Here is a 19,127-nt window from a genome sequence, read left to right as displayed (position 1 = left end):
CTGGTCTTAGGCTCTATATTTAGCTGTGTGATACTGGGAAAGCTTCCTGTGATTAAGCTGTGTTGACCAATACCAAAAGCTCTTGCAGCCACGACATCCATCAGATGTGAGGTGTGTCACCAGGACTGGGTAGCATTATGTCCAAAGAAGGATCTGAGAGAAAGAATGAATTATAACAGTGTCCATGAATCACCAGTACTGGGTTTTTTGGGGGGGAAAAAATGCAAACTAGGTAGTGTTTGGTTTAAAACAGGGCACTGGTGGTGAGACATAAGGAGAGAACTTTTTCCTGTTTCATGTCTGCTTTTGGGCACTACTTTTCGTGGATGATGGGTGATGAACTTCAGTACAGGGCATCTGAGGTTCAGGATTTACGTTTCTCTGAAATAAATTATCCTGGTTGAGAGCAATATTCCCTTCATGGATGCTCTCTGATGGCAGGTCAGAGCTTTATGAGGAGCAGAGTTGCTCTGCTTTCAGTGTGGAAAAGGACTGGGATGACTTTCCAAGGTCCCTTCCAGCTTGCTTAGTTCTCTCAAAAAGATGCAGAAACAAAATAATTCCTAGGACCCAACCACTGTATTAACACAACAGGTTGGATCTTCTTCAGAAGCAGCTTCACAGGGAAGTCCATAAGTTTCTGGGAGAGACCCAATGGTCCTTGAGCAAGGATGAGTGTAGCCAGGTGGTAGAGATCCTCTTCTTCATGCTCACTGATGACCTTCCACTTTCATCACCTCAATCTCACCCCACTGGGCTTCACTTCTTCAATTCCTGCACATAGTGTGTGAGTTTAGCACTGCCCATGGAGAGCAGTGCTCCAACAACATCCCCCTTTACTCTCCAGGTGCACACAGGTTGGCCTGAGTGGAAAACTGGGCTAGGAAAGAAGTAGTGGGGGATGAAGCAGAATGGGCAAAAAAGACATTACTCAGCAAAGTGATTTTTTTTGGAGTGAGGTTGTGTCTCTTAAATTGCTCTTGTCTTACAGTAATGCATAGTGACATATGTGCCTTGCCCTCACTTGTGTTTATCTACACAAGTCCACATTCCTGTTTGGATGAGGGTGAAAAAGGGTGAATGAAACACCTTGGTTTCCATGTACTTTCTCCCTGGGCTGTCTGCCAGACTTGATCCTTACACAACAAACTGCAGGTTCATACCGTTCCCTCTTCAGGCAGCAAGGTCCATCTAAGCATCAGAACTTCATAAGGTTCAACAAGGCCAAGTGTAAGGTCCTCTGCATCGGTGGGGAAATTCCTCGTGTTGATACTGGTTGAGGGATCAAGGGATTGAGAGCAGCCCTGTGGGAAAGGGCCCTGAGGGTACTGATGGATTAAAAGCTGGACATGAGCAGGCAATGTGTGCTTGAAATCCAGAAAGCCACCTGTGTCCTGGGTGGCAGCACCTGCAGGTCCATGGAGGTGATTCACCCTCTTTGCTCTGCTCTGTTGAGACCCCCCTGCACCACTGGGTCCAGTTCTGAGGTCCCCAGCACCAGAAGAACACGGAGCGGTTGGAGATGATTGTGGGGCTGGAGCAGCTCTGCTCTGGAGACAGGCTGAGAGAGTTCAGCCTGGAGAAGTCTGTGAGGAGATCTTAGAGCACCTTCCAGTGCCTGAAGGGGGTCTACAAGAAAGATGAGGACAAAATTTTTAGCAGGACCTTCAATGTGATGGTTTTAAACTGGAAGAGGGTAGATTCAGGCTAGGAAGAATTACCACCTGTGAGGGTGGTGAGACACTGACCGAGATTGCCCAGAGAGGAGGTAGACGTCCCATCCCTGGAAAAACTCAGGGCCAGGTTGGATGGGGCTTGGAGCAACCTGACCTAGTGGAAGGTGTCCCTGCTTACTGCAGTGGAGTTGCACTGGGTGGCCTTTGAAGGCCTCTTCCAACCCCAACCATGCTGTGATCTGCTGCAGCACTGTGCTGTCCTTTTCAATATGTTATCCTCCTTTTATTCACTCTCCTTTGCTAAAATGTTTTTGGTTTGAGCAAACATCCCCAGATGGAGGCATGCTAATGAATGCCTCTCCACTGGGCTCAGAAGCACCATTCCTGCCAGGAGAGGATTAGCCTCTCCATGATTTTTTATCTGTTTCATCCGATTTAAGCATTGCTGTGGTTGGCCTTCTGGAGCAGACAGAGCTTCTGCAGAATCTGACTGTTGCTGGTGGGACCTCTTGGTCCCCGGGCTGGTGTTCTTTCCTTCTCCCTCCTCTACCTGCAGAAGGCAAACAGAGAGCGACGCGCTCACGCAGTGCAGGACAAACGGCTCTTGGTACCGAGCGAGGAAAATTATCTCACCGGAACAGATAAAGGGAAAAGGGGAGGTTTGCATGGCACAGACAGGGCCTCCCTGGTCTCTCGGCCGTGACGTAGGCTGTGCCTCCAGCTAAAAGTCCCTTCTGGCCTGGCTGCCTGCCCCAGGCCAGGGTTGTGGAGGTCTGGAGGGCTGCCCGGAGCCATGTCTGTGACAATATGCCAGTCCATGGGCTTCGTGGTGTCGGCTTTGGGAGTAGGAGGCATCATCGGGGCAACCTGCATGGACCAGTGGAGCACCCAGGACCTGTACAACAACCCGGTGACGGCCGTGTTCAACTACCAGGGCCTCTGGCGCACCTGCGTCCGGGAGAGCTCCGGCTTCACCGAGTGCCGTGGATACTTCACCATCCTGGGGCTGCCAGGTAGGGCTTGCTGGCCCTGAGGCTGGGAGGACAGAGGCACATGGGGGTGGGCACCATCACCTCCTGCCCGCCTTGCCGGGAGCCGCATGTGAGCGGTGGTGATGGGTGAATTTTGGTGCAGAGCAGGGAACCTCATTTTTACCCGGAAAAGGAGTCTCAGGTGCTGACTCTCGCTTGGATGACAGGGCCCTTGGAGGTATCGCAACCCAAACCTCCTCCTGTGGCCAAGCTGGGGTTCCTTACAGCTGGTTATCCATCAGGTTCCTGAGGTGTTGGCCTGGCGGGACAGTGGCTGCTCCATGGGGTGATTTGTTCCCTGTGCCCTGGGTGGCTTGGGCATGCACTCCTGCCCCCCTTCCCACCAGAAACCACTAATATTCTTGGCATGGGTGAAGATCCTTTCCTAAGAGGATATGTCACAGTTCAGCTCACTGTATTTCTGACACCACCAGGCTGGATTTCTCCCTAATTCTCCTTTGGTTCCAGTGGTGTGGTTTTTTTTCCTTCCACGGGTATCATTCCTGTCCTGGTTGTGCCCTGAGTATCTGGAGGTGCAAACAATTAGGTTACAACAGGATTATCCGGGTTTTCTTCTTGCCTTAATACAGTGAGAAAAAAGGGCACTTTAGAGTATTATATCCACCTCGCCTCCATGCTTTGACACAGAGGGGAAGGGAGGGAAGGAGCCAATTGTATCAGCAGCTCCCTGCAGAACTTCTGCAAAGCAGCATTTCCACACCACACAGAAATAAGAGTTGGACACAAAATCGGCTTCTTCTGTCACAATTAACCCATCTCTGCACAAACGAAAGCATTACTTCTTCTAGGTAGAGGGATATAGGTAGATCTTACAGGTATAGGTAAAGCTACTGGAAGAAACAGGTGTAAAAAAAGAGGTGTAAAAAGCAAATCCTTCCCTCCCACACGCATCCTCTCATGACACACTGCAGAACTTCCTCAGTGTGTCAGCTCTGAAAGCTTAGAAGTACAGAAAATGTAACTGCAGGAGAAGCAATTAAACTCCTCAAGTCTTCAGCTCTGGGAATGACTAATCTTTGAAGAAACCAGAATACTTGAGATTTGGGGCTTTTTTTTTTTGTTGTTCTTTCCAAATACTTCCATTGCTAACCTCAGCATTATAGTGAAAAGCTACAGTGCTTTCTTTTTTTTTTTTTTTTTTTTGCAATTTCCAAGCCTCCAAATTGGTGTAGGGTATATATTAATTTCTGAAAACAGAAAGCCATGGTTATGGTGAGGGGATGGATTTCCATAATTTCCGTCATTAGTGGTCAGGCACTGGAATGGGCTGCCCAGGGGGGGTGGTGGAGTCACCATCCCTGGAGGTTTTTAAAACCCACGTGGAGGAGGCACTGCAGGACATGCTCTAGTGGGTGCTACAGGTATTGATAGAGATATTTTACTCAGGGTGGGGGGGGATGTTGACAGTTGGATGTGGTGATCTTAGAGGTCTTTCTCCAGTTGTGACAACTCTCTGATTCATTTAGCAGATGGGCTGCAGGGGAGATCAGTCTGCCGCTCCTTGGCTTAATGGTTGGACTTCATGATCTTAAAGATCTTCTCCAAGCCAAATGACTCTGTGGTTCTCTACAACTGCCTCCCAGTTATGGACAGAGATGAGTGTCCTAACCCCTAACCTAAATGTCAGGGGCTCTATTGAACTGCACATTTGAGAGAGGAATTACCATGGGTGATTTGCAGTTGCCTACAAAAAAGGGATTTGGGGTGGGGAAAAAAAAAAAAAGCCCAAAGAATAAAGCATAACCTTTAAAAATCAAGGTGAGTGAACCCCCCAGAGTTGCTGTCCTCATCCTCAGGTGTGTTGGAGCATCAGTGCCTTCCCTGCTGGGGTGTAGGTAGATGAATATTTGTGTATATTGATGTCTGTGACCGGTGCTATCAGTGCTGCCCTACAGAGCAAGGTGGAATATTTTATTTATTTATTTTTCCTTTCCTTTTAATGAACAGGGCTTGCTCTTCTGAAGTCAATCCCTTGCTCTCCCCCTCCCCTTTCCCTCCTGTTAATAGATTGTCTGACACTTGCAGTCTCTGGGGCCGCCGGTGTGCAAACAAGCAGCCTCACTGCTGTGCTTTATAGATTGGCCTCATCTTCTCAATTCCTCCTGTGAGCATTTCTACAGCAAAAGGCAGCCCTACCCCAACCAGAGCAGGGAGGGTGGAAAAAACAGTGCTAAAACCCCAAATTATTGATTTGTTAAGATATTCTAGAAGTGGATCATTCCGATGTTTCTTTTCATTGTGTTGCACCTTGATCTCCATTCAACCTCCCCTCTCCAACTGCACCATGGCTAATGGTTTGTCAGCATTGCCATTCTAAACCCCTATTTATTATTCTGACAATGGCAATTTATATTGGGAACAATAGTGCCAGAGTGAATAAAAAAAATAATAGGACTCTAGCAAAGCAGTGAAGTACATCAGTGAAGTTTTGGTTTCTGAAGGGTTTTTTTTTTTTTGGCTCTCTCCCTCACTCCCATAGCAAAAATTAAACTTGTCTCATCCATCATCTATCTTCAGTTTAGTTGGGAATTTTTATTTCAAATAGATTGAGGAAAAAATCAAGATAATAGATGAAAGTGAGAAACAACAGGGGTAGTTTATGGCCCTCACTCTTGCTGCTCGGCTATAACCAGTCAGTCTCTGGTGAAATATGTCACTTGAGAGCTAAGATTGTCCTGGTTTTGCTTTCCTTTGTAGTCCCTTTTTTTTTTTGGCCACTGGTTTGGATGTGTCAACAGACCTTACTGTGATTGTCTGGAGGAATCTGAACACACAGATCATGGGCAAACAGCACCAGCTGAGCTCAGGCAAGGCTGGTAGTTTCACCTAATGAAGAAGCCCCACGGCACCTTCCACTAAAAGGAACATTTTTCAGTTGCTTACAAGTTTGCTATGAACTCTCAAGAATGTGGGCAGTAGTTTTCCTGTTGTCTGGCTTGGTCTCTTATTTCCAGACCTCTTCAGCTAGATCTGTCTGGCCATTTTTGAGAGGACATTTTGTTCTCAAGTACAAAGCCCTTTTTGACCCTTTCAGAAAGGCCAAGGTGAGTCTCTGCTGTGTAACAAAAGACTGGCAACATGAAAAATAAGAATATTTTTGCTTTCCCTGCAGTAAGCATGGAAAATCTGACAGCCACCTGTTAAAATTCTCTGACTACCAAAAGGGTCCATGTTGGTTGCTTCAGGGGTCCAGAGTAAAAATGACCCATGGCAGTATAATTAGGGTGGTCCAGACTTCTGTATAAACCAACTGCTTTCAGTTCTGCTGGTGCTCGGTAGCAGAGGTGGGTAGATGTCCCCTGAGGATAATTCATGTTGGAGAAGTCTTAGTGTTGACATCTCTAGATTTTGGGTTTTTTTCCTGTTTCAGTGTTCTGACAAGGTTTTCTTTGGTTTCATACAACCAACATATATTTTGTGGCTTAACCCCTAGTAAAATCCTTGCTCTGGGCATTTTGGAGAGAGTGTGGTCCCCTGGCCAAAGAAACAGCATCTCTGCTCCCTGGAACTGACTTAAGTCCAAAGTTCGTAGAGATGGAAACTGCTAATGTTTAGGTTGTACTCCTCCAGTGGTGATGGCCATGGCAAAGTCTCTTCCAGGCTCAGTTTGCTACTTAAAATCCTTTATCCTGGTCAGTTCAGCCTCAAATTTTAAAATGTCTTCAAGCAGCTGCTGTAAATTCCTAAAAGTTGTTTTGAGATCAAGATTTGTGCATGGCAAGGTGTAGGTGGCCCAGGTGGGCTGGAAACTTGATAACAACCTACCAAGGATGTGTGTGTGTGTGAGGTTGTGGTGAGTTGCACTCACAGCAGGAGCCTAAGGAAGTGTAAGGATGAGGAAAGAGCTCATGTGAGACCTTAAGAAATATCTCCAGCACCCTGATCCCCAGTGGGACTCAAGGTGGGGAGAGGTGGCAGAGAGCCTTGTAGGGGACATTGGCAAGCACACATCAGGTCTGGCCACTGTCTCACACCTTTACACCACAAAAAGAGACATGAAAAATAATTCTAAAGGCCAGAAGAGGAGCAAAGCAAGGGAAATGGCAAGAGGCTGGGGAGATGTGGGGTTGAGTTACATCTCAGGCATGTAGGGAAGGAGAGAGCTTCATGCACCCCTCCAAAGGGACCTCCAAAGGTCCTCTGAAGCATCTGAAGACCAGTGAATGGGTTTGAGCTGAGGCCCTTTCATGTTTCCCTTTCCCCACTGACTTTTAGGAAGCTCAGTCAGCCCTTCCTATGCTGTGGTCTGGTGGACCATAAGCTCCTGGAGGCTTTGGTCATCTTAGCAGTGGAGGGACAGAAAGACAAGGGTGGGTTTGCTTTTTTTTTTTTTTTTCTTCAGTCTGAACAAGTTGGAATGGAGTAGCAGGGTGTGAGCTATATTTGCAAATTTTAAAGTAAACATGAGGTGTAGGTGATTTTTGTGGGAGAGGCAGTGATAACATTCAGGAGTTGCAGTGGGCCCAGTGGACGGTTTTGAGATAATAGAGTCCACACCTGGGTAGATAAAGCTGAAAGAAAGGTTGCAGAGGGGAGTAGTCGTGAAGTACCCTTCCTATCCCCAGTTTGGGTAAATTGTTGCAGGTGTTCCAGTCCTCAGAGCTGGAGACAGCCCCGTTCTCTGCTCCCAGGGGAGTAGGTTTGGCCTTTGCAAGAGCCATCTCCCCATCGTGTTCCTTCCTTGGACAGTGCTCAGCCTTACCTGGTGGCATGGCAGGCAGTGAGACTGAGCAGCAGACTGAGGTCCCATCCTTCCCTCCTGGCTGTTGACATCTCTGAGGGGTGGCTGGAGGTGGGAACCAGGTTGTGGTGATGATGCTGAGACATGCTAGTTTTCAGCTTGTGCTCTGAGTGGACAGTTTGGATAAAACTCCCAGATGACCTTCTGCCATTGGCTGGGTGCTGGGACATACTTTTCACTATCATGAGTAGCTCAGAAACAACCAATAACAGAAGGCTTAAAATGAGGTCACTTCAGCAAGGCAGAGAAAATCAGCTAGGGGAAAGGGTTGGGATGGGGAGGAGGTTGTGATTTTTCCACAGAACTTTGCTTCAGACAACCACTGGGGAAGGTATTTGTGGGGAGCTTTGAGTTCCCAGGCTTTAAAAGCATGATGCTAATCAGAGCAGGAGAAATGGCAGGCAGATGGTGCTGGCATGGCTGGGTAGTACCTTAGGCATTATGCTTAGCAAATAGAAACCCCTCCAAAACCCAGTAATTCTTCAAAAGGCAGCAGCCCTCCTGAGTGCTGAGCATGGTTGGGTGTTTAATCGCCTCTTAGCCAAGGACTGCAGCGTGAGCTTTGCTTCTTAAGCTTCTTGCTCAGCTTCATTTTAGGAGGGAGCATGCATGAAGTTTCAGGAGGGAACGTGCTGGTTAATCCTCTTCAGAGGTGTGGTTCAACTGGATCCTCAAAATCAAAGATGGAACACTTCACCTGGGCTTTTCTTGCATGACTGGAGACTGTTGACTGTATTTTTTGATTGCTCTGCCATTTCTCTGAGGTTTTGATGCCCCTGAGTAAGAGGGATGAGAAGCAGCATCCTGCCATCAGCAGAACACCAGATCTCCAGCATCAGGAGAACATAAAATACCCAAGGAAAGCTTAGGGTGGCAGGCTCTAGCTCACAGCACAATTAGAGACAATCCAAGGAATGGTCCTCTATCCAGTAGATGTGTTGGGGGGGGAGCACAGGGGGCTGGAGGTGTGAAATTTTGGAGGAGGAGGGAAGAAGGAGAGAATGCCCCTACTGACTTGAGGAGCTGCTCCAGCTGGAGGCAGCAGAAACCAAGAGAAAGGCCTTGGAGGAAGGAGTGGTGGTTCCCCTCCTGGCAAAGCAAACACGTGGCCATGGTGTGCAGCGGAGCCACCTCGGGCACCGATCGTGCAGCCACTCAGCTGTCTGAGTTAGCAGAAAGAAAAAGTAATTTAAAACATCATAGAGGTTTTTCGAGGAAAAAAAGCTGGGGAAAAAACAAAGTGACTTCTGTATCTCCCCCCTCCCCTTTTATTTTGCCTCCCCAGGGTTTATTTTTAGCTGTGACCAGTCCAGGTTCTGGTGTTGCTGCATCCCTGCAAGCTGTTCACCAACGCTGCCAGGTGATACTACTTTCAGGAATGGGAATTATGTCTCTCCCAGAGGAACACCAATGCCTGGGACATGGTTTGAAGTGGTCTAGCCTGGAAAAAAGAGCTATGTGGTGTCTTACCGATAGGTGACAAGGAGGTGGCAAGACCTGGGGCATGAAGAAGAGTCCCGGAGGAGTAGTTCTGGAGCATCAGGGCTTGGGTGCAAGCAGCTTTTCTGGGACCCAGTTCTGGCTGCAGGGCAGTGAAGGATGGGATGGAGATCTGTCAACATTACTTGTTTTATCACTCCCAGCTTTTCGGTCCTCCCCAGCCTTTGTCTTCCAAGCTGTTGAGTCCTCTCCAGCCCTGATTTTTCACAAGGCAGGATCCAAGATGAGGTGTGGCAGTCAGAATGTCCTCTACCTTACTGAGGATGAGCAGCTCTTACCATCTCTGGTTCTTGAACGCTCAACTGTTTGGTTTTGGTTTATTATTTGGCTGTTATTCTTGCTGACAACTTCTGGCCTTTTGATGGGTTGAAGCTAAGCCCTTCCCCTGATACAGCCTTGCCAAGTCTGTGGAAATTACTAAATTCAATAAAATCCCTCTAAGCAAAGACATCCTGTGTCCTTGCTTTGGTGGCTGTGATCTGTGGCTACCAGATGGGTGAATTGTGCTCTGGCTTCTGTAGCAGTGTCCATCTGAAGCAGCAGTTCTGTCTGCTGCCCACCAGATGGCTTTAGGGCCACAAAAGCAATATGGGTGACCTGGATGGTCATTCTCCAGAAGGCAGAAGGTGTCAATCCATAGAAATCAGCCTCTCCTCTCTGGTGGCTTCTCCACCAGATGATGGCTTGATGGTGCTTTGGGTATGGGGACTGGATAAAGCAGGAATTGGTTGGGAGTTGCAGGAGTTTGCTGGATCAGTTTGGGGTTCATGGTTTAGTGCTTTGGCTCGTGCCATGGTTAGCATCTGAGGTTACCTTGGTGATGCTCAAAGTGGCTGCAAGGAGTGGCTGTGTCCCTTGCTTGATCCCTGGGTTGAGCAGCCCTGTGTGGATGCTTTCATGAGTCGGTAGGAGCAGAGATGTCCTTGTCTTGTGCTGGTGGCTGATCTGCTCTCCCTATCACAAGAAGAGGGCAGGGAGGTGGTGACCTGGGCTTGGTGCTGTGTTCAGCTGGGACAGTCATCCTTCCCTCTGCTCCTCTTGACGTGCTTGTACCATGCCAAGCACGCAGGAGAACCCCAATGGAGAGCCAAGAGTTTCGGGGGGTGGGAGGGGATGGAGACGGCGCATGTTCCAAGTGGGTTGCCCAACACTTGGGGGAGTGTGGCTGCTTAGCCGGGGAAGGACAAGCACTTCTAAAGGACAAAGGCTCATATCTCAGGCCTTGCCAGCACAAACCTACCCAGCGAGAGTGAAACTGGACTATCTTGCAAAAACACTTTGAGCAAACACACCGCTCAATGGAAAGCATCTGATAAGAGCTGCAGCACTTCTGGTGGCTCAGTCAAGAGGACTTCTGTGTTCCCATTAGCTCTGCGGGTTCACCCGGACTGGCTCACCTCTTCTCTCCAGAGGGGGAGAAGACACCATGTCCACCACCCTCTGCCAGGTGATGGGGTTCATCGTTTCATCTCTGGGGGTCGCGGGGTGCATCGTGTCCACTGCCATGGATATGTGGAGCACACAGGACTTGTACGACAACCCCGTCACCTCCGTCTTCCAGTACCAGGGGCTGTGGAGGAGCTGCGTGAGGCAGAGCTCTGGCTTCACAGAGTGCCGGCCCTATTTCACCATCCTCGGGCTGCCAGGTAGGGAAGAAAGATGCCCCAGGTTAAACCTAGGAGCCCTCCTGCTGCTCTGCACAGGTTTCATCCCAAGCAGGAGGAGGTATCTTAAAGGACTCAGTGAGGAATGGCAATTCCAGGCTGCTCTTGTCTGTGAGCGTAGATCAGGCTTTTGACATGGATGTGCAGTGAGAGGACAAGGGGAAAGGGTTTAAAACTTGAAAAGGGGAGTTTTAGGTTAGACATCAGGAAAAAATTCTTTCCTGTGAGGGTGCTGAGCCCCTGGCCCAGATTGCCCAGAGAAATGGCAGAGAAGTGGCTGCCCCATCCCTGGCAGTGTCTCAGGTCAGGCTGCATGGGGCTTGGAGCAATCTGGGCTGGTGGGAGGTGTCCCTGCGAATGCAAGGTTTAAATAGATGATCTCTAAGGTCCCTTGCAACCCAATCCATTCTAGGATTCTGTGATGAAAAATTACAGGCATTTTTCTTACCTAAAGAATACCTTCACTCAGGGGAGGTTACAACCTGTGTGCAGGTGATCTCTGGGTGAGCATCCTGGGTCCAGTCCTGTTGCTGTCATAGATAACACAACTCTGCTGGTGAGAGGAGACTGAGGATGAGTAAACCTGCAGATATTCCATCCCTGTGAGTCAAATCTGAGGGGAAACAGCTGCATGTGATTTTTGTGTTGTTACCAGAGTAATGGCTTCTACAAAAAAAAATAAATAAATTGAAGTATTTTTTTTTCCAAAGAGAAAAGAGGAAGGCTGCCTGTGAGCAGCATTGGTGGGGAGGGGGGATGTGCAAGGGTGCACTCAGTGGCTTCCCCTGTCCTGAGGAGGTTTAGTGGCTGTAACAGTTGAGGGATGTTTCTTTCTTGCTGGCTTGCTTACTTCACAAAAAGAGAGTCCAGCCTGGTTTGCTATGACCTTTTTTGGCTCTGCCCTGCCAGCTCACTAGAAATACAGCCCCCAGTGTGCTTTTCACTCACAAATGGGTACAAGCAAGAAGCACTATATGTAGTAGGCCTTCTGCATCTATTGATGGGTGTAGAAGGCAGCACGAGGTGAGGTCCCAGCCTATCTCCTCAGGGATGCCAACCTCCCTTCCCTGCAAGGCAGGAGGGAGAGCTTTGCTGAAGGCACTCTGGTGGATGGGGACTGCCATGGTTGCTTTTGGAGAAAAAACCAAAAAGAGGTGTGGTGGAATAAGTGTCTGTGTACCCAGCTTTGGGATTGCTAGGTGACTTCTTTTTAATATGGATGAAAATGATGTTTTGGGTGAAAATGATGCTTGGAGATTATGTTTTGGGTGAAAATGATGTTCAGATCAAACTGCTGTTTGGAGACACTTCTACAGGCCCATTTTGATCAAGATATAAACACATTTTTATAATGCTATGTGTGGGTGACTGGGCTTTAAAAGAGCAAGGAGGCAATGGTAACCACCACTTTGTCGCAAATTTATCATAACCTGCTTCTTCATCTTCTTTTAAGGTAACAGAGCAGTAAGGAAAAAGTGCAGACATTTTCTGTTGTGTCTTAGAGATATTCTGTCATTTTTGTTCCCTTGATGGGACCATTTAGCTGATGACTACCTACCTTGAAATGTAAAGAACATCCCTGCTTGAATTTGGTTAACTTAAAAACCTCATTCCCCTCCTAAATTATAAATATCCCATTAATCACAACAAATCATAAAGGTAGATTTCCCCCTTTGCTTTTTGCATTAGTAACAGGAATGCAGGGGACATGGCTTTATACGACTTGAAGTTGGTTTTATTTTCCTTCACTTCTCACTGCTGACAGCCACCAGTGGGGAAGGAGACAGCTCTCCAGTTTTCTCTTAGACTGTGGTGATGCAGTGTGTAGTTTCAGACTGCTGACATTTCTTCAGGTGAAAGTTCTTCCCTTGTTATTATTTTTTGTTATAATAAATAGCAATAAAATAATGTTGCGATTATTTTCTGAAGCAAAGTTACTCTACCACATGCAAAATGTGTATGCAGGGAATTTGTTTGACTTCATCCCTTGGGCTGTTTGCTACCTAGTGCTCCAGTTACAGAATTTTTTTCCCCTTGTCTCCTCTTTTGTTTGCCTAAGCCCTTCCACTCCTTCCTTCTAGGAGAGGTTGTTCACCTTTGGAAAGCAGTTCAGAGGACTTTCGATGGATGCCAGAGTTCACTTGAAAACTGCAGTGCCCTGGTTCCCAGCAGCTCTCACTTTCAGTCCCCTGAGCCAAGGGAAGGGCCTTCATGCCACAGCAGACCTGGGAGCACTTTTTTCTCGTTTCTGTCCCTTTATGGAGGCAGTGCATAAGTCAGCCTCATGGAGCAAGAAATCACTCCTGGTGGCCATTTTGCATTTTTTCCTGTTGTCCCCTGCTGTGCTTCTCTCTTCCCTTTCCAACAGCTGCAAATTGCTCCTTTTCATTCATTCTTTCGTGCTCCTCACATTCACCACACTTGAACTTCAGTGCAGTGTCCCTGGAGTTGCTTGGCTTGACCTGTCTGTTTTGTCCTTCCAGTAGGAACATCTCTCCTGGGAGACCACGGTATCCCTATGAGGTCTTCATAGAATCATAGAACGGTTTGGGTTGGAAGAGACCTTAACGCTCACCCAGTTCCAACCCCCTGCATGGGCAGGGACAGCTCCCACCAGCCCAGGTTGCTCCAAACCCCATTCTACCTGACCTGAGACACTGCCAGGGATGGGGCAGCCACAGCTTCTCTGGGCAACCTGGGCCAGGGGCTCACCACCCTCAAATTAAAGAATTTCTTCCTCATGTTCAACCTAATTCTCCTCTCTTCCAGTTTTAAACCCTTTCCCCTTGTCCTCTTACTCCACATCTGTGTCAAAATCCCTCCCCCAGCTTTCTTGTAGCCCCTTCAGGTATTGGAAGGTTGCTCTAAGGTCACCTGGGAGCCTCCTCTTCTCCAGGCTGAAACAACCCCAATCCCTCATCCTGGCTTCCCAGGGAGGTGCTCAGCCCTCTGAGCATTTCAGTGGCTCTGCTTTGGACACATTCCAGGAGCTCTGTGTCCTTCTTATGCTGGGGACTCCAGAACTGTACACAGTGCTTCAGGTGGGGTCTCACAAGAGCAGAGTAGAGAGGGAGAATCCTTAGCTTAAGGTCACTCCTTCTCAGAGGGTTGAGACCACCACCCTGATGACACCCAGGAACCAGAAGTTCTGTTGGAAGAACTGTCTTGGGGACAGGGACCTCCCATTTCTGTCCATAAAGTCTTATGCTTCCTTGGAGCATCAGCCTTTCCTGCCTACCTTGAAACAAGAATAATTCCAAAGAAACTTAAGTGACTATGAAGACAAACAGGTATTGTGATTACCTTCTCTTTGCAGCTCTCTGCTTTGCATCAGGAACGACCTTTGAGGGCTGATAAGGTGTATCCGCCAGCTTCTTGTTCTCTGGTGAATAATAACTCAGGAGCTCACACCTGGGGGCTGATGAATGGGAGATTGAAAATCCCAGACTCGTTAGCACTTGTTATCAGCTGATAAGGGCAAATTGAGTCATAAGAGCAGCAGCCCCGGTGGGATTGCCAGATAGGAGAAGGTATTCCCAGCCTGGTGTATTCCCTGGTGTATTCCCAGCCTTTGGGGTGATAGACCCCCTGGCTTCCTTGGGCATCAAGGAAGCCAGCAAGGCTCTGCTTGGTTTCGTGGTACCCCACAAGGACACCCATGTGGGCACCCCAAAAGGGTTTCTGTACGCTTCTCCCAATCTGTGCAAGCCCAGCAGGGTCTTCTTCCTGCACCAGTGGCTTCAGTCAGGCCACATGGGACCCTTCGGCACCGTGGCCACTCTGAGCCATCCCAGCAAAAGGGGTGACAGTGGACTGGGGCTGTAGGACATGTTTGCCCCCCTCTGTTGGTCACAAGCCCACGTCACCTTCCCTGTAGAGGGAGAGTTGTGTGAGGGGAGCATCAAACCCAACCCCAGGGCTGGAATAGCTCATGGGAGGGCAAGAAGAGGCTGTGAAGTGTCCCAGCAGCCCTTGAAATACTTCTGAGCAGTGCTGTGCCAGGGCTGCCACCTTCCTGTCTCTGCCAGGGACATAAGCACAGGCAGGGAGGAGAAGTGTCAGGGTCCATCACTGACTTGCAGGCAAGATGGGATATGTGCCACCTTCTTAGAAAACCACCTTGGTATTCCAAGGGGTGGCCTTTTCCCTTCACTTCTCTGTTTTGAAAGGTGTGATTTTCCCTTGGCTTTCCTTTCTGCTTTTCTACTCCAGCCAAGAGGGGTCTGGAGGGTTTTTGTTGCCTTCCTCTGACTGACAGCAGTGATAACCCCCCTGGGCATGGCCCACCAGCATCCCACCTTGCCTCCAACCCCACATCCCCACCTCCATTGCAAGATGCCAAATAAATCCAGGGCTTTAGAATATTTGTGCGTGGTAGTAATGAGCAGGGATAGATGTCTGCAAGACTGATACTATATGACCATAGAAAGGATATGCTGGAAGAGGTCATGGCTGAAGAGCTGTTGCTCCCCTTTGGTGTACACATGATGTTTGTCAAGGTTTTCCTCTTCTCCTGTGCTGTGTGTTTTACTGTAAAGCAGGAACGTGTAGAACTCCACTTTGAGTCACACAGGAGCTGGAAATGCCATGGATAACTGGGTGGAGCTGTTTGCATTGCTGCTTGGGGGGAGAAAAAAAAGGCTTTCCGAATCATCTGGGTAATGAAACAGTTCCTGCTTATCCCAGCTGTGCACCAGCTCCTCGCCATGAATTTCAGCTGAGGCACAACTGGTGTCTCAAGGAACAAGGTGCCAAGGAACCTTAACAAAAAATCATGTCTGCACTATGAAACATTTTGGGAAGTTGAGGCAAACATCTGCATTTCCAGCTATGCCCCAGATAATGCCAAGAGTAGATCTGGGATCTGTTTTGCAATTTTTCTTCTTTATTTTTACTTTTAGACAGAAACAATCTGTAAAAACCTCCCACACTCTGATGAATCTCACTGCAGTGGCTCAGCTTGGCTTCTGTTGATTTGTTTTGCAGCAATGTTCCAGGCTGTGAGGGCCCTGATGATTGTGGGGATCGTGCTGGGCATCCTTGGCCTCCTTGTGTGCATTTTTGCCCTGAAATGCGTCCGTATTGGCAGCATGGAGGATTCTGCAAAAGCCAACATGACTCTGACCTCTGGCATCATGTTTATTATTGCTGGTGAGTAGATGGTGCTGTGTCCTTCATGTGCAAGGCATTGCAGTTGACCGGAATTAAGGCTTGGGCAAGTCTTTTGTGGACTTCTGGTTATGGGTTATAGATGTTCTGGGTTCTACCTCTGCTTAGTTAAGGAGTCAGAGAATGATAGGATGTTAGAGGTTGGAAGGGAACTCTAGAGATCATCTAGTCCAACCTCTCTGCCCAAGCAGGGTCACCTAGTAATGAGCAATGAAATCAAACCTGTATCCTAATGAAAGTAAGGAGAATGTCCCTATTTAAAATCCTTACAGTTGAACAGCACTTACTTCTTTTGGGACATGAGGCATGCAGTGCAACTTAAAGATGTACAGTAAGTACAAGCTGGACAGAGGAAACCACCTTCTGCAACACAGCTTTAATTTTGTACTTAAAATCCATCATTTTATCCATCTGAGCCAGTGGGATGAGAATTTGGCCAACAAGGATATTAGAAAAGCCCATTCCTGTATTCCAGAAGAGAGAGTGGCTAAAAAGATGATTTGACTGGCTCCTGGGATAGGACATTTCTTGATTGGGTTCACTAGTTTCAAAAAGAGGTTCTTAGTTAGACTCACCTGAGGAGTTTAGGTCCCCATGTGGCCTGGCTCATGGTCACACGTCTCTGAGCTGATGGCTCTTTCTTCCCAGAGTAAGGGCTGCTCTCAGGACAGAGGTGTTAAGGATTGTGACACTGAAGTCCCACGATAGTGAAGGCCATCTGTGAGTAATTGAGTTTCAGGGGAAGCCCAGAGATCTTAGTGGGTATAGTGAGGACAAAGAATGCCCAGAACAGCTGGAGTCCATATTTTTGGGCAACAAACACTGGAGAGCAATCATGACATGGCAAATGATGGTGTCATTGCTGCCAGGCTGGTCACAGTGATCACCTGGGCAGATGAATGGGAGAAGCTCCTGCTTTTTGAATCCGGTCTTCCAGGGCCGATAAACAGGTTGTGAACCAAATGTATCTTCTCCTCCAGTGTGTATTTTCCCATTCAAAAAAGTGGTGATTTCTGATAGGGAAATGTTTTTCACTACAAAATAAAAATTTGAAACTGGATATTTTCAGCAGCTGAAGTCATCTGTCTGAAACTTGATTTCTATTGGAAAACACATCAGTAGAAAGATTCCTGCTGGTGTGACTTGGGATTTTCTAGCATGAAATTATACTCTCTCTGCTGGATTGTAAATGTATACAAATCCTGGCAGAAAATTGACACGTTGTGGGGCCCCACCTCTGTTGAAGGTCTCATGGTATCAAGGTGACTGCTGGTTCTATGTGGGTCTCAATCTGTCCCCTCTGCTCTCAGGTCTCTGTGCCATCACTGGAGTGTCTGTGTTTGCCAACATGCTGGTCACAAACTTCTGGATGTCTACAGCTAACATGTACCAGGGAATGCAGAATGTCCAGAACAGGTAGGTGATCACCTGGCTCAGGGTGCTCCACAATCATCCCTCAGGGTCAGGGTGTGCTGCAGCTGAAGGAAAGACAAACTCTGCATGTAGTCTGGCCCCAGGACTTGGAAGTTTAATTGAGTTTCTTACCTGCACTGGAGATAACTTGTCCAAGCAAATTGTCTGGGATGTCTCTGCTCAAGCAGCTCAAAAGGAGGTGGAGGGGCCACTGAAGATGAGCTTGTAGGTGGGATGGTGCTGGCAGGAACTTCTCCAGGAGCAGAGAGAGAATGAGAATGTTCAGTGCACTTCAGAAGAAGCAGACTGGACCACTATCCCAGCACTGACCAGACTTGTCTCTGTGTTTTGTAGGTACACCTTTGGCTCAGCCCTCTTTGTTGGCTGGGTAGCAGGTGGCCTGGCCCTGGTAGGAGGCATCTTGATGTGCCTGGCTTGCAGAGGGCTGATCCCAGAAGAATCCCGGTAAGCAAGTCTGTGGTGAGCATGGGAAGGTACTGCATGAAGCCTTGGGTGTTGCGATAGCATCCAGCCAGCACACCACAGGACGTGTCCATGTGTAATACCCCTGCTGCCAGGGTTTGCCCTGTATCAGGGGTCAAAAGTGACCATTTTGCTTCCCTGACTGCATGACTTGCAAAGATATAGAGAAGGCAGGGGAGGGTTCAACCTTCACATCTACAGTTTGCAATGTGCTGCCTTAGTCAGGCCCCTGAACTGCAGCTTTGGTTGCCAGTTGCACAGCAGAACATTAGAAGGTGGAGATTGCACTATAGAATGATTTGGGTTGGAAAGGACCTCCAAAGGACACCTAGCCCAACTCCCTTGCAGAAAGCAGGGACAACTTCAACTGGATCAGGTTACTCAGAGCTTCCTCAAGCCTCACCTTGAATATCTCCAGGGATGAGGCCTCAACCACCTCCCTGGGCATTCCATTATTAGCTGAGCTCTGGTTTACATCAGGCAGGGCTTTCTGCCCTCTCTGCTCAGCTCCATGAGCTGGTGTAGCCCATGGTATTGAAGGACCCACATCCTTCACTCAGCCAAGGTTTTAATCACAGGAAAGGAAGCAGAAGTTTAATAAAAAAAAGAGAGAGGCTTGCAACCTGCCCAGGGGGGTTGGCTTGGAGCTCACCAAATGGCTCCAAGGTACAGCTCAGCACAAAGTTGCCTAAAATCCAGGGGCAAAGAGGAACCCAGTGTGCATGGCTGGGCAGTCACAAAGCTCTCCAGGGGCTGATGCTGCCCTTTGTGTCTCTTCCAGTTACAAGGCCGTGTCCTACAACGCGTCGGGGCCGAACATCTCCTACAGAACGGGGCCCTACAAGGTCGGCTCGGGGTATGAACCTGAAACCAAGAGTAGGAAGGGTGCAGGGTATGAAGAAGCTCCTCGAAGTGAGGATGGAAGACGCTCATACCCTTCAAAATACGACTATGTCTAGCAGACTTCTGGGCTTGAGATGTGCTTTTAGGGAATACTTTTCATGTCAGAAGCCAAAAGTATCTGCAAAGCAAGCAATCTGTAAATAGGATTGGTTTCTAGCATGTTTCCCCTGCTCTGAGGTTGTATCTTAGCTTGCTTTGAATGTTGGTTTTGTTTTGCTAGGCTGCCTGTCATGAGGAGGTCTGTAACAAAGTGCCTTTTTATGCTCTCCAAGTCAAACTATTTGCTCATCTTTTATATATAAACTCAGATATCCAGGATATCCTGATGTCCAGGACCAGGATTGTGTCTTGTGCACTTTTCTGGTTCTTCCAGTAGGTGAAAATGCTCATTTTATTACTGCCCAGCTGTAAAAGTGATGCTGCCCCATCACCTTTTTCCCCTTGAGCAGCTTTTCATGCAACTGGGGAAAGTTGCCCCAAACTTTCTAAAAGGCCAAAGATAATACTGTGACCTCAGTGTCCTGTG

The 19,127-nt window shown here is 48.2% G+C and overlaps 1 protein-coding gene across 2 annotated transcripts; it reads left to right on the top strand.

Moving 5' to 3' along the window:
- Nucleotides 1-2,469: 2,469 nt before the first annotated feature.
- Nucleotides 2,470-18,657, top strand: CLDN18 (claudin 18). Of its 2 annotated transcripts, none has more exons than XM_008491023.1 (5): nucleotides 2,470-2,689; nucleotides 15,620-15,784; nucleotides 17,113-17,218; nucleotides 17,570-17,680; nucleotides 18,480-18,657. In XM_008491023.1, exons 1-5 carry the CDS (start codon nucleotides 2,470-2,472, stop codon nucleotides 18,655-18,657), a joined length of 780 nt encoding a protein of 259 aa, XP_008489245.1. The 2 variants fall into 2 exon arrangements, with proteins under 2 accessions (XP_008489245.1, XP_008489244.1); XM_008491022.1 differs by lacking the exon at nucleotides 2,470-2,689 and adding an exon at nucleotides 10,396-10,615.
- The last annotated feature ends 470 nt before the right edge of the window (nucleotides 18,658-19,127 follow it).

Source organism: Calypte anna, chromosome 9 (genome assembly GCF_003957555.1).
Source record: "Calypte anna isolate BGI_N300 chromosome 9, bCalAnn1_v1.p, whole genome shotgun sequence".
NCBI classification, from domain to species: domain Eukaryota; kingdom Metazoa; phylum Chordata; class Aves; order Apodiformes; family Trochilidae; genus Calypte; species Calypte anna.
The sequence above is the reverse complement of the archived record's forward strand: the minus strand, read 5'-3'. Positions and strand labels throughout refer to the sequence as shown.

What these genes read in the sequence shown, in the direction of transcription:
- CLDN18 (XM_008491023.1), top strand. Translation starts at nt 2,470, where the DNA reads ATGTCTGTGACAATATGCCAGTCCATGGGCTTCGTGGTGTCGGCTTTG. An exon ending in CACCATCCTGGGGCTGCCAG is followed by an intron (nt 2,690 to 15,619) that starts GTAGGGCTTGCT and finishes TTTGTTTTGCAG; the next exon opens with CAATGTTCCAGGCTGTGAGG. An exon ending in CATCATGTTTATTATTGCTG is followed by an intron (nt 15,785 to 17,112) that starts GTGAGTAGATGG and finishes CTCTGCTCTCAG; the next exon opens with GTCTCTGTGCCATCACTGGA.